General features: G+C 53.4%; 1 protein-coding gene across 1 annotated transcript in view; it reads right to left on the bottom strand.

Annotated features, from left to right (window-relative positions):
- Positions 1–2,205: 2,205 nt before the first annotated feature.
- The window catches only part of RAB20 (RAB20, member RAS oncogene family), a 36,233-nt gene continuing 24,462 nt past the window's right edge, over positions 2,206–13,976 (bottom strand). Inside the window, exon 2 of the mRNA XM_039473463.2 lies at positions 2,206–3,333. Within this exon, the coding sequence (XP_039329397.1) occupies positions 2,801–3,333 (533 nt within the window). The 3' untranslated portion in view covers positions 2,206–2,800. The remainder of the gene's footprint in view (positions 3,334–13,976) is intronic.

Here is a 13,976-nt window from a genome sequence, read left to right as displayed (position 1 = left end):
CGCGCACCCATTAACCCCGACCATCACTTGCTCCTCTCTTCCCTGGAGTGGCTGCTTTGTGCAAAGGAAAGGCGGATGCTCGAGGTCACGAGCTCAAACCCACACCCAGCGGGGAGATCTGCACCATCTTCAATGGCTGAGTTGCCCAACTGAGAGATTTCAAGCTTTCCAAGAACTGACTTGGTTTCTGGTAGGAACCAGGGGCCACGTGAGATGAGGGCGGGGGAGTAGGACCCAAGACCAGGCTCCTCAACGAGGAGCCAGGCTAGTGTCTGAAGTCCGCTTGGGATGCAGCCCAGGCCATAGGGTCCTGGGAGCCTGTGGCGGCACCGTCATTGAAAAGTCCCAATCGCTCAGTTCCAGGCAGGGCTGCGGAGAGAGTGACTTCTCAGCGAGATGTGCTGAGTTAATGAGCCCCTCATGCCCTCACAAAAGCACTTGTAAAGGCAGCTGGAAGTTGCTAGCATCGGAGAGACCAGCGCGGATTGCTCAGAGGAACTCATTTAAAGGAGCCCACAGGGATTTTTTTTAGGGCAACATACAGGATGAAATGTTTAAACAGAGTCGACGGAGAATGTGCCACCCATGGGCACCATCCCCGGAGCACGCAGCCCCTTGAGGAAGCAAGCTGTTGGGTGCCCAGAGCAGATGGGAAATCGAATCCAATCATGTTCAGGAAGAACGGGCCTCAGGCATTCACACAGCCCTCCCTGCCTTCAAGCACCAACTGCCAAAACAGCGCCATGTGACTCTCTCCCTCCATCGCCTTCAGAGAAAGACCCTGGCCAGACCGGGGGCTCACGCTTCTGATCCCAGCACTTTAGGAGGCTGAGGCAGGGGGACAGTGTGAGCCCAGGAGTTCCAGACCAGCCTGGGAAACACAGTGAGGCCTCATCTCCACAAGAAATAAAAATAAAAAATTACCCAGGGGGAGTGACACACCTCTGTAGTCCCAGCTACTCGGGTAGCTGAGCTGGGTGGATCCCTTGTGCTCAGGAGTTCAAGGCTGCAGTGAGCTGAGACTGCACTCCAGCCTGGGCAACAGAGTGAGACCCTGTCACCAAAAAAAAAAAAAAAAGATTCCAAGGTCTCTTTGGGTAGTATATTTCCTGGATGGGTCACTGGAAAAGATGCAATTTATAGAAAATAAATATAACTTCTGTCCCTACAGTGGTCAATTCAGCCAAGTCAATAAAAAATCATGAGTCAGGCTGATCTGCGTTTACTTCTCAGTGGGCTGCTGTTGCGAAACTGAAGGTTTAAACCCTGAGACAGCATCTCAGGGGGGCTGAAGACCCACCATAGCAGGGATTGCCTCAGTGCTTCCTCCTGGGGTCCAAGCTCCCTCCCCTGCCTGAAAGCTCTCACTCCACAGGAGCAGGGAAGTTAGGCCTGCAGCAGCCCAGAAGTCAGAGAGCACAGGTCTGCAGCAAATTACGAACAGATGTCCAGAAAACAAAGCACCCCTGTAATCCAGCATGTTGGGAGGCTGAGGCGGGAGGATCGCTTGAGCCCAAGGGTTTGAGACCAGCCTGAGCAACATGGCAAAACCCCATCTCTAAACACACACACACACACACACACACACAAATTTGCAGGGCATGGTGGCATGTGCCTGTAATCCCAGCTACTTGGGAGGCTGAGGTGGGAGAATCGCTTGAACCCAGGAGGTGGAGGCTGCAGTGAGCCAAGATGACACCACTGTACTCCAGCCTAGGTGACAGAGCAAGACCCTATCACCAAAAAAGAAAAGAAAAGAAAACAGCACTCTTGAAACCCACTGTCCAGGGCCATCTGCCCCATGTTCCCTCCCAACAAAGGGCTCTGACTCTGGCCTGCTTTCGTTCAATCAGATTTCTGAGAAAACAAAAACTATTGTCTCCTGGCCTCTTTGTCTGGCATCTTCCAATAGAGAGCCACCCATGGCCAGGAGCAGCACACCCCAAGGGGGTTTCTGACTCAGAGACCTGGGCACGCGGATGCCCCGGACGTCAGCAGAAGCAGAGCTTTTAGCTTTGCTACTATTATTGGAATTCAAGACATCAGAAAACTAGGCAGATGGGCCAATCTAAATATTCTGCAACTGGTAAGGATTTCAGAGCTTTTGCAGAAAGAGAGAGGTCTCTCAAGTTCACAGCCATCTCCCCAGCACCCCCACCCTGCCCCGCAGAGTCCCTGGGACTGGGGGTACAAATAAAGAGTCAGTTTAGTCTCAAAGCAAAGGTTTTCCCAAAATCCTCTTTAATAATACATGTAGCCCACATTGCTGCAATCAGCATAAAACAGTTATTCCTGATTTGTATAAATTAACATGTCGAGAGTCAGGATTATAAAGCATCAAGATACAAGTACCAAGTGGGAGAACCAAAGAGAACTCACAGTGAAGAGAAGCGCTTGAGAACAAGCCACGTGAAGTTGTAGGATGTGGTAACAGCCCGGGGCGCTGAAAGGGTCAGAGGCGGGCTTCTCTTCTGCCTGTGCGAGAGGGAGGGGGCCGTGCGAGGCTGGCTGAGAAGGACCAGTGCCGGGCAGCAGGGCAGAGAGTGCCAGGGGTCTCGGCTCTGCAGATTGGGCTTTACAGAGGATTCCCATTCCCCACCTCCCCAGCCCTCGGATAGAGACTGAGACCACACACGTTGACCTCCTCTTCTTCAGGCCGAGCTGCCATTTCCACTCTGTTCTACTGAGTGTGTTGTTCTGCAAAATAATTCTCCGGGGTTCCTTGTCCCTTTCAGACAACGGCTTGCCTGCTCAGACCCCTTTCCACACGCACAGTCTGAGTCTGGGGGGCCCTTGAAAGTCAGGCACAACACCCAGATCTGGTCCTCTTGGGTGGCTTATGGCTGGATATGTCCACCGTGTGTGACGGCCTCTCAGCTCTCTGCCGTAAGATCATTGGCACCACCAGGTCAAACAGGGTCTCAAACAGGAGGTCCACATTGTAGCCCGTCTTGGCACTGGTCTCAAAGCACATCTGCTCAGCGGCCGGCATGTCCTGCTCATCCAGCATCTTGTACTTCAGGATCTTTTTATAAAGGGCCACCGCGTCCTCCAGATGCACCTGCTTAGGCACCCTGGGGGAGACACAGCCCCCGCCGTCCAAATTGGGGCTGCACTCTCCCTTCTCCTGGCCCTCCGAGGGCCCCTCCTCAGTGAGGTCCACTTTGTTGCCCACGATGGCGAACAGGCAGTCTTTGCTGGCTGTTTCTGTCAGGCCCAGGAAGCGATCCTCCAGCTCCACCAGGCTCTGTGGGTGATTCACATCGTAGGTGAGGATGATGGCAGCCGCTCCCCGGCAGTACATGGAGCCCAGGCCGTGGAACTGCTCCCGCCCTGGTGGGTCAAGAGGGACAGAAAGATGGGTTATCTCTCATCTCAGAACACAGCCGCCAGCCCCACTGCACAGGAACAAGCCCAGCACTCCAGCCTACAAGGTCCACGCGGCACACACGCTTTCCACGAGTAGACTGAAGAGTGGGCAAGTCAGGCACAGCAGCGCTCCAGGGAGGCCGGGCCGGGGCACTGGAACCCCCACCTCCTTCCTGCATGTAAAGGCAAAAACCCCAGAATTGATGGTTAAAAAAGAGGATTAAAAGGTCCTGGTCTCTGCGTACTTTTACAACGCAGTCATCTAATCAAATCAACCCAGGTCAGAATACACTCCCCACAGGTAACCCGGCACGCCCACAGTGCCCTTTCCCGACATCTGCCCAGGGCCACCTTTCTATCCCAGCAACAGTGCACAGACCCCCAGGGGGCCCACTCACCCCCCCACTGGCAGGCAGCTCCCTGCCAGTCCACTTAAGGCAGGTGGGAGCTACCTGGGAACTTTCTGGCAGAATTCTGCAACCCCTGCCTGTGGCACAAGCTTTCTGCAGACTCAGATTTGGAGGACAGACTCTCACAAGGGGAGCAGATCTGGTCATGGCCGGCCGGTGTTCCTGGGACAGGGGCAGTGCGTGCAGCAGGTGAGAGCCCCCAGCAGGGAGGGCTGCGCCCAGCAGCCTGCAGGGGTGTCCTTTGGGCCTTGGCATGCTTTTCCTCATTGGCACATCTGCCATGTCGGGGAGATGAGCTCTCAGAAAGCAGCTGTGGGAGAGGCGGCAGCATTCAGCATGCACCATGCCCCCGCGCCTCTGGAGGACTGAGCAGGCTGTGCATGGCACATGCCCTCCCTGCTGGAAGTAAGGGCTTCACGAGCGTTCCTGGTGATGGATCTGTTTCAATCACCAATGAGCAAACCGCATCTGAGATCTTCCAGTCACAAGGCACCTGCTCCCCACTACCCCTTCCAGGGGCACGCTTTCGGAGAGGAGTGAGACCTGTGCTCAGACGCCGCCCCAGGGAGCCTCTGCAAACAGGCCTGGAGGCTCCCACAGCGTCCCCTGGAGGCCAGCTCCTCCCCTCCTCCCTGGGCAAGCGTGGCCTCCCGGGCCATGCCCTTAGACCAAGGGAACGACTGACGAGCAGCACTGGACCGACAGCACCAGCCTCCACGCTCGAGCCCAGAACGCAAGGTCAAATGCCCCCGGCCAGTGGGCAACGACGCAGAGAGAGGTGGCACCCAGGGAGTGTCCGGGGCCCATTCCAATCCCTCCCCGGGGAAAAGCAAGCCTGGTTCTGATTTTTTTAAAAGAAGCTAACAATGTGGGTTTAATGAGCAATTGCCCAAGTCATAAATGTTCAAAACTAATTCAAAATTTTCTAAAGATCACGTTTAGGCAAACACAAAATGCAACAGCGGCCCATCATTGGCAACCTCTAAATTCTAAATGGTCCCATGTCACTCTGAGGGCAACTTCCCCGAGGGTGTGGGCATCGCTGACCAGTAGCAAGGGCTCTTCATCACTGGGTCATAAACCAATTTTGCAGGGTCCACGACCTTGAACGGGGGAGAAAATGTCATCTTTGTTTTCACCACCCTCTGCCTGAAATTTACCATTTCCTTCCATTAAAAATGTTGGCAGCAGACTGCAGAAACAGTGATGAGGGGCACTCCCCATGAGCAGGGCCAGCAGATGCTTCCATCTGCACGCCAGCCACTTCAGACACCCCAGTGCGATGCGCATGGCCCGTCAAGATCGCCACCACCCTAAGGACTGCCACGCCCTCATTCATTAACATGTGGACGATGAACCACATATCATAATTTTAAAAGGCTTTGGACCACTGTACTTCGGGACATCTGGTTACCTTTGTATGTGACCATGCACCCGGGCACAGTGTTCTCAGAAGGGGTCCTGGGCTCATACCCCTCGAGGGCTGAGGGGGTCTTGACGTAAAAGAATTTAAGGACCTGGTCTGTGGGCATTTGGAGCATGGACTGAACGCATGACAGCTGCACATGTGCGGTTCTCTAAGACAGACTGTCCTTGGCCAATAAACCACTGTTTAGAGCCAAAGAGCCAAGAAACACAACCAGATTTCACCTCATTTCCACCCCAATCGTTCTGAAATGGCCACAAGCCTCGCTGGGCGACACCGCCTGGATTTTGAGGCAGTCTGGTCACCCCTCGGGCAACCCTGGAGAGAGGAGCCCACAGACACACACACTCATGTCCTGTGAGAACAGCCGGACAGACCTGTCTACTGCCCGCTGTGGTCTCCCAGGCCCCGAGCCTGGCTCCAGCTCCCCCTCCAGCAGAGCCACAGTGTGCCTTCGGGAATGTGGAGGGAAAGCGAGCTGGGAGCTGAGCCAGACTGGCTCTGGTAGGAGTCGGAAGAATGTGCGCTGCTGCCAGTCTGAGGGTCAAAGTGTCAGAGCTACCCAGGTCACCTCCCTCTTCTGGGAAAAGCCAGCCTGGGAATGCCGCAGTTTGGGCGACAGAGCCACCCTGTTGGCAAGCAGCTTGTGCCCTGGAATTCAGCACCTGAAGGGCAACGTTCCTCCCTTCCGCACCCCTACCACAGGTCAGCTTCAGACTGACAATTCAGTCAGCTTCCAACCAAGCTGGGCAGAAACCAGTGTCCCCCGAACTCACAGTCACTCGCCCACTATGGAAGATGATGATCAAGAACCTTTAAAACCTGACATAAAAACTGGCAATAGCAGGCATCAACTTAAACAGAAAAGGCTAAGGCAGGAGGATTGCTTGAGGCCAGGAGCTGGAGACCAGCCTGGGCAACACAGCAAGGCTCCCATCTCTACAAATTACTTTTAAATTAGCCAGGTACTGTGACACATTTCTGTAGTCCCGGCTACTCAGGAGGCTGAGGAAGGAAGATCGCTGTGCCAAGGAGTTTGAGGCTGCAGTGAACTATGATCATGCCACTGCACTCCAGCCTGGGCAACAGAGGGAGACCCCATCTCTAAAATAAATTTCAAATGGTAATAATAAAGAAAAGACAGAAAAATGTCATAGAAAAAATGTCAGTCCAGGCATCACGAGGTTTTTACAGGAGCTAAAAAATGTCATCAGCTTCTACCCACCAGATTTCACAAGAGTGTGACTATGGGAACACGGAGTCAGGGACATTCCAGCTACCCTGGAAGGACTTTTTTCAAGTCTCTGTGACACAGTTCACTCGGGCCAAAGGGAGAACTGTGTTGATGCCTATGCCTAAAATAGCTTTTCATTCCAGATAAAAATGTCTGATTTGCCTATAAAAAGGAAATAATAATAAAAGAGGAAAGATCTTAGTAATGAAAAGAAGTAGGAACTGAAGACCACAAATGCTAGCCAGGAAAAAGTAAATAAAAATTGTTGCTTGAACCCTATAATCTGTTATCTACCCATGAATATAAATGCAAACCAATTACATGCAGGTGCCCCAGCTAAAGAATTTACAAGCAAGCAGTTTTCATATTTGCAATTCTAAAATACAATTTTGGAGATAATGTATAGCTTTTAGGATTGCTAATGGATTATTCAGACTGCTCTAAATGAGCCTATTGTCCACACTGAGAAGGGCCAGAAGCCCTGAATTTAATCGTGATTGAAGTAGGGGCGCTGGTATTTCAGGCATGACAACCAACATAAGACAATGAAGATTACATGGTGTCACTACGACTTGACCTTTTGCACTTGGCTTTGACAAATTCACAGTGTATTTGAATCCAAAGGCCCTCACACGTTTTCTGGTGGTTTGTGAATGTGCTGTGCGCCCGGCCGGCAGCCCCCTGCTGCTAACCCCACATACATGTCAGCCCCTGGACCTCTCAGAGTGGTGATTTCCTGTCTACAAGTACGGCCTTAAACTGAGTCTTTCACAAGTCCCTCTCCCTGGAAACAGGATGAGCCATCTCTCCTGCCTTCTCCCCTAGACAGGGGTCCCTTAGTACCGATCCTGAAGCCAAAGTGCTAAGAATTCTGGTAGTTTACTTGGACTTTGCTGGAGAAATCAAGAGCCTCAGGTTCAGTTCTGGGGATGCCAGAGCCCCAGGCTGACCCAGAAACAGGTCAAAAGAGAAACATCACAAGTTGGTTCAAATTCAACCAATGCAGCCAAGGGTCAGTGAGCTGCCAGCCCTGGTCTGGTGAACGGAGCCAGGTTGCCAAGAACACGGGCCTCCCAGTTCAGCCCATCATCAGGCCTGGAGGCAGGGGTTCGAGCCTGAGGAGGGAGCTCAGCCTCCCTCCAGACTCAGCCTCTTAGCCAGGTCTGTCTTTGGGCCAAGCAGGTGGGAGGATGTGTGAGTGACTGGAGCCCAGGGCTCTAGGTTCGACTTGGCCAGGAGTTACGACTCGTTTATGTTGCAAACCGGGAAGTGATCTGCTAAGCTTTATGCCACCAACACAATACAGACGAAGACATCAGTTACCCCTGGTGGTGACGGAAACCTGAATCTGTAACAATGCCTTCAATATCTGACCAGCCACACTGTTGGACAAACTATTGAAATGCAGCAAAACTGACCAGGACTTTCGCCAGTGAGTCCAGAGCAGCCAGAGATGAAGACCCCCTGCCCACTGAAGATGTGGCCCCGGGGAGGGAGTTCTCACCCGCCCCACCTCTACACAGACACGGGGCCTCGGGGAGGGAGTTCTCACCCACCCCACCTCTACGCAGACACGGGCCCCGGGGAGGGAGTTCTCACCCACCCCACCTCTACGCAGACACGGGGCCCCGGGCAGGCAGGTCCCACCAGGTTTATTCCTGGAATTTACATATCTAAAAACACAACTGTGTCTGTTTACCTAAAGAGCTAATTCCACTCACTTTATGAAGTGTAGGTTCTAACAGACAAGGAAGTGGACTTGGTCATTTGCGGCAGGGAATGAGCAGTTAACTTCCACCAACCTGTCCCCGTATCAGGGACATGGAGCGCTGCTTCGCGACGGGAAGAAGCGTGGCCGGCATAAGGCGTCCTCGGAGTTTATTATGCTCGTAGTCTTCCCCTTCCCATGTTTTACAGAAGGAGAAACTGAGGCACAGATGGAGAAGAAGGTGGGCAACAGACACAGGAGGGGTGGAGCCCTGACAAGCATGCTGGCGCCAGGCACCCCAGGGAGTCTGCTGTAACCACCCCCAGAAGCAGGGGAAGGGGCCCAGGGCATCTGGAGGCCGCCTGCCTGGCCGGAGAAATGCCTGTGTCCACGCTGCGTTCCGCAGAGCACAGACATCTGCAGAGTGCAGCCACCTGCCCAGGAGCTCCAAATTTTACGCTGAGAACTGCCCTGCAGGTGCTGGCTAATTGTCTGGGCAGGGACCACGGAGTATTCCGGTAAAGAGCCCCCGCTCTAGAGACAGACTACATTCCAACCCCCGGCATGTGACGTTGGGCAAGTTACTTAGACGTGGTACCTCAGTTTCCCTGTCATTAAAATGTGGGTCGTACCTGCCAAAGGGTAGCTGAGAACAGAATCTGCACACAGGTCAACTGCCTGGAGCTGTGTCTGGCACATCAGCCCTATAACAGAAGTGTTTGTTCCATAAATTGTGAGATTCCTCCTGAAGCTAAGGATGGACACCGCCATCCCAGGACTGCCCGGGGCACGGGACCCCTCGTCCCTCACTTACACATGACCTCCCGGGGCTGATTGGGCACTTTGGCAGTGGACCAATCTTCTACATTTCTTATTCTGAGATGACGACCTTCTCCTGGTCCTGGGGGCGCTCCGAATGTTGCTGGATCAGTGCAGTTGACAGGCCCCGGGGACCAGGTGCAAGGGGAAGGAAGTCAGCACCCACAGTAATCCCGGTCTGCTGCGGGGGAATTGAAAATGGCCTGTGAGCTTTCCATTTCACTCGTCAGCCTGCCCAGAGCCAAACACAGCCAGGCTTCTCCCCAGGTGCTGTGTCATTTCGACTCATGGTTTAAATGAGAAAGTGGGTTAGGACACTATCAGAGGCCACAGACACCCTTGGCGTACATCTCACGCAGGGGGCGGGGAGACTCAGAAAACCCTGCTGCTCAGACCCTGGCCCAGCTGCCAGGATCAAGCGTGGAGCTGGCATTCGTATTAGCTTTAAAAACTCCTCAGGTGAATACCGCGTGCACCAGCAGTGAAAACCAGCAACGTACCCAGTGAAAGTGGGAGGCAAAAAGGCAGCTATTGAACTGTGAGAATTACCAAGCTTGGTGTTTCAACTCATTGAGAAGTAAGTCCTACCAGGAAATGCAAACACTGAGACAACGGGAACTTATTTTTTGAGTCTTGCGCTGTCGCCCAGCTTCTCCTGCCTCAGCCTCCTGAGTAGCTGGGATTACTGGCTCATGCCACCACGCCCAGCTAATTTTTGTATTTTTAGTAGAGAAGGGGTTTCGCCATGTTGGCCAGGCTGGACTTGAACTCCTGACCTCAAGTGATCCACCCTCCTTGGCCTCCCAAAGTGCTGGCATTACCAGCGTGAGCCACTGTGCCCAGCCTTTTTTTAAAAAATTTTTATTTAGTTATTTATTTATTTTTGAGATAGTCTTGCTCTATCACCCAGGGTGGAGTGCAGTGGTGCGATCACGGCTCCATGCAGCCTCTATCTCCTGGGCTCAAGTGTTCCTCCCACCTCAACCTCACAAGTAGCTAAGACCACAGGCACATAACCACCAGACCCGGCTAGTTTATTTTATGTTTTTGTACAGACCAGGCTGGTCTTGACCTCCTGGGCTCATGCCATATTCCCAACTTGGCCTCCCAAAGTGCTGGGTTCACAAGTGTGAGCCATCGCGCCCAGCAGAGAACAAACTTTTAAGGTGAGTTCTCCGCTCTGCCTTGCCAGATCGGACAGCCCACTGGCAGGGAACTCACAAAAACTCTGACAACTTGAGGAAAGGAAAAGTGCAGATTCCCAGACCAGAGATGGGAGCAAGATAAGAAAACTCCAGCAACGGCACCAGCCGCGGCGCAGCCTGGAGCGGCTGTGACTGACGTGCTTCCCGTTGGATTGTGCAAAAATACCACGGCACACTTCCTCCAGTGTCTGCAGGCTGCATCCACAAACAGGAGCCAAACGGTTATTTTAGTTCTGTTTTGTAACGTTGATGAGTTTTGACTCAAGTGTGCAGTCATGGGACCATCTCCACAGGCATGCCCTGTGGGTTTGGTTTTTTTCAAACTGCCTGATGGTGAACTTAGTTAGAGAACGGTGTGTGGAGGCCAGGCACCGTGGTTCATACCTGTAATCCTAGCACTTCAGAAGGCCAAGGTGGGAGGGTCCCTCGAGCCCCTGAGTTTGAGACCAGCCTGGGCAACACAGTGAGTCTCTGTCTCTACAAAAAATTTTAAAATTAGCTGGGTGTGGGGGTATGTGCCTATAGTCCCAGCTACTCAGGAGGCTGAGGCAGGAGGATTGCCTGAGCCTGGGAGGTTGACGCTACAGTCAGCTGTGATCAGATTGTGCCACTGCACTCTAGCCTGCAGTAGAGCAAGACCCTGCCTCAGAAAGAAAGACAATGGGATATGGGAGCAACCATCCCCTCAGGAGCATTAGAAAAGAATAAATGATTGATTACTATAACCAACACTGTACTCAAGTGCTTACTGATTTTAGTGCAGTATGAAGGAGGGCCCGTGAGAGCCCCCAGATGCGTGAAAGGAGCTGCCTGGAGCCAGCAGGTGGAAAATGGAGAGCCGGTGGGCAAGGTCCCCATGCCGCAGGCAGGCCCTCCCCAAGAACCCACATGCACCCGAGCCTCCAGTGAGTGAGCTGGCTTGCCAGCCTCCATCCCGCGATGGGGCAGTGTGTGTGGCCGGGCCCCATGCCCACAGTGTGCTCCTGCACTAGCCTGGACATTGCTGGGAAGGTGTTTTTAGATGGGATCAGCATTTACATCGGGGGAGGTGAAAGCAGATATCCCTCTGTGATATGGTGGGCCTCGTCTAATCAGCTGATGGCCTGAGAAGCAAAGCCTGAGCTCTTCCAGAGAAGAAGGAATTCAGCAACAGAGAAACCATGCCTGAGCTCACGCACACCCTGCTGGGTCTGTTTCTCTGGGGAAACTTGCTGCCTTATTCACGTGGAATGCTCACTTGCTTTCCTGGGATGCAGGCCGTCTGCAAAGCTGAGGCTCTCCAGGGAGACCCATACAGCTCCCTCATCTCCAGGCTGTCCCCTGAGGCCGAGTCCCCCCACAAACAAAGAGGTGCTGCCACCGCCAAGGGTGCTGACCGAGGGTGCCAAGGGTGCCGGCGGGCCAAGGGTGCCAACCACGCCCCAACCACTGCCTCGCCCCTCAGACAAACAGGACAAATGTCCAGGTCAGGGGAGACAGCATGAGAGCACTTTTCTGGAAACTGGAAGGATCACTGTGACCCCAACTGGGTAATTCTTCACTGAGGGTCCCTTGCCCGGCCATTCACTTTCCACATGCTGATCGAGTATGCATGCCCCTTTCTGTGCACCCCGGGGTTTCCCAGAGTGTGAACCCCACAAAACTGGACTGCAGCATAAATGCACAAGTCCTCTCCCGCCAGCTTTTCAACAACTAAACAGGAAAACAGGAGAAATACGATTTCCAGAAGGAAAAGCAAAAGACATATCCAGCAACACCTTTTTTATTATTACTGTTTTTTTTTCTCTTGAGACGGGGTCTCACTCTGTCACCCAGGCTGGAGTACAGTGGCATGATCTCTGCTCACTGCAACCTCAGCCTCCCAGGTTCAAGCAATTCTCCTGCCTCAGCCTCCTGAGTAACTGGGATTACAGGCACGCACCACCACACTCAGCTAATTTTTGTATTTTTAGTAGAGATGGGGTTTCGCCGTGTTGGTCAGGCTGGTCTCAAACTCCTGACCTCATGATTCCCCCCACCTCAGCCTCGCAAAGTGCTGGAATTACAGGCATAAGCCACCATGCCCAGCCTTTTTTTTTTTTTTTTTTTTCTTATAGGGAGACAGGGTCTCACTCTGTCACCAGGCAGGAGTGCAGTGGCACAGTCATGGCTCACTACAACCTCATCCTCCTGGGCTCAGGCGATCCTCCCACTTCAGCCTCCCAGGCAGCTGGGACTATAGGCGTGTACCACCACACCCACTAATTTTTTAATGTTTAGTAGAGGTGAGGTCTAAGTTTTCCAGCCTGGTCTCAAACTCCTGAGCTTAAGTGATGCAGCTGCTTTTCCCTTCTAAAATGCCAGGATTCCAGGTGTGAGCCACCGGACCCAGCCCAGGAACTTCTGTTGGCAGGGGAGTGGAATCAGCACAGGGAGACGGAGATGTCCTGCGGAATTTAAACTCAGAATTCTTCCTCGCTTTGAAAAGCACACATCTCACCTGGAACTAGCCACATCTCCAAGTCCAAGCCATGTGTGGCCAGGGCTACCATGCTGGACAGCGCAGAGCTGACTCAGAGCGAGACCCCCCAACCCCACCTGAACACCAGGCACAGTCCTTGGACCACAGCAGGCACTCACAGGCTACTCGAAGCAGGCATGAAGGCGACGCAAAGTGACAGAAACGAATAAGTAACACATTCCTACCACCCCTGATTCATACAACCGCTTGGAGGGGCGTGTCTTCATGGATCCCCAAACCACCCAGGGAAGTCTCTTTTCCATTTCGGCAGATCTGCAGGTGCAGGCTCAGAGACTCAACGGAGGGACTGGAGCCTGTTCTTCAGATTCCACCTCTCCTCCTCCTGCCTGCTCTGAGTGCCTCCAGGAAACGCCTGTGCAGTCACTAAGTTTTCACAGCAGCCGTGAAGCGCCACACCCACCCCGCAAGCCGCGGACCCCGGCCTTCCAGATAGGGCAGGACCAGCGCCGCTGAGTGCCCGACCACACTGCGCTCTTGGCCCAGCAGTAGTACCCGAAGCTCCGGCCACGCGGGGCCTTCGGACACAGAAGTGGGTCCCATTTCTCTTCTGCAAGGTGAGCCAGAGGGCAGGAAAGACTACCTGCTGTATAAAAATGGAATCATCAATGTATTCTTATGGGTTCAAAACTATATGTTCAAGTTCTTCATCTCCAGCACCCGTGAATGTGGCCTCATCTGGAAACAGGTGTCTGCAGAAGTGATTAGTTAAAATGTGACCACATGGACTATGGCAGACCCTTAATCCAATCTAACCAGTGTCCTTAGTAGAGAAGACACTCAGGCGAAGACCATGTGAGGGCAGATCCCCGGGGTGGAGACCATGGGGAAACAGAGGCAGAGATGAGAGCCATGGCTCCTCAGGCAAGGATGGCCAGCACCCACCAGGAGCTGGAGAGAGAAGCAGCCCCTCTCTGGAGCCTCCTGGGGCGCCCCGCCCTGCGGACGCCAGTTCGGACCCTGCCTCCAGGACTGGGAGAGGATGAGCGGCTGCTGTTTGAAGCCCCCACTCTGTGGGACCCCGTGACTCAGACCCCTACTAAAGCATGGACTGGCGGCAGCTGGATGGCACCAAAAGCCAGGAACCCAAGAATGACATCCCCTCCTCTCACCAAGGCCCGCGTGAGGGTCAGGCAGCCAAGGGAAGCTTCTGCTTCCTTCCCCTCCTCACTTCCTCTCCCCGATGAAAGCTGGGGAAAAGTCAGGATGACGATGAACTTCAGTGAATCCCACTAAAGGAGAAGTCAGCGAGGATGGGTCAGAAAACACTGACCTCAGACAACCAAA

This window comes from Saimiri boliviensis, chromosome 16 (genome assembly GCF_048565385.1).
Source record: "Saimiri boliviensis isolate mSaiBol1 chromosome 16, mSaiBol1.pri, whole genome shotgun sequence".
Lineage (NCBI taxonomy): Eukaryota > Metazoa > Chordata > Mammalia > Primates > Cebidae > Saimiri > Saimiri boliviensis.
The sequence above is the reverse complement of the archived record's forward strand: the minus strand, read 5'-3'. Positions and strand labels throughout refer to the sequence as shown.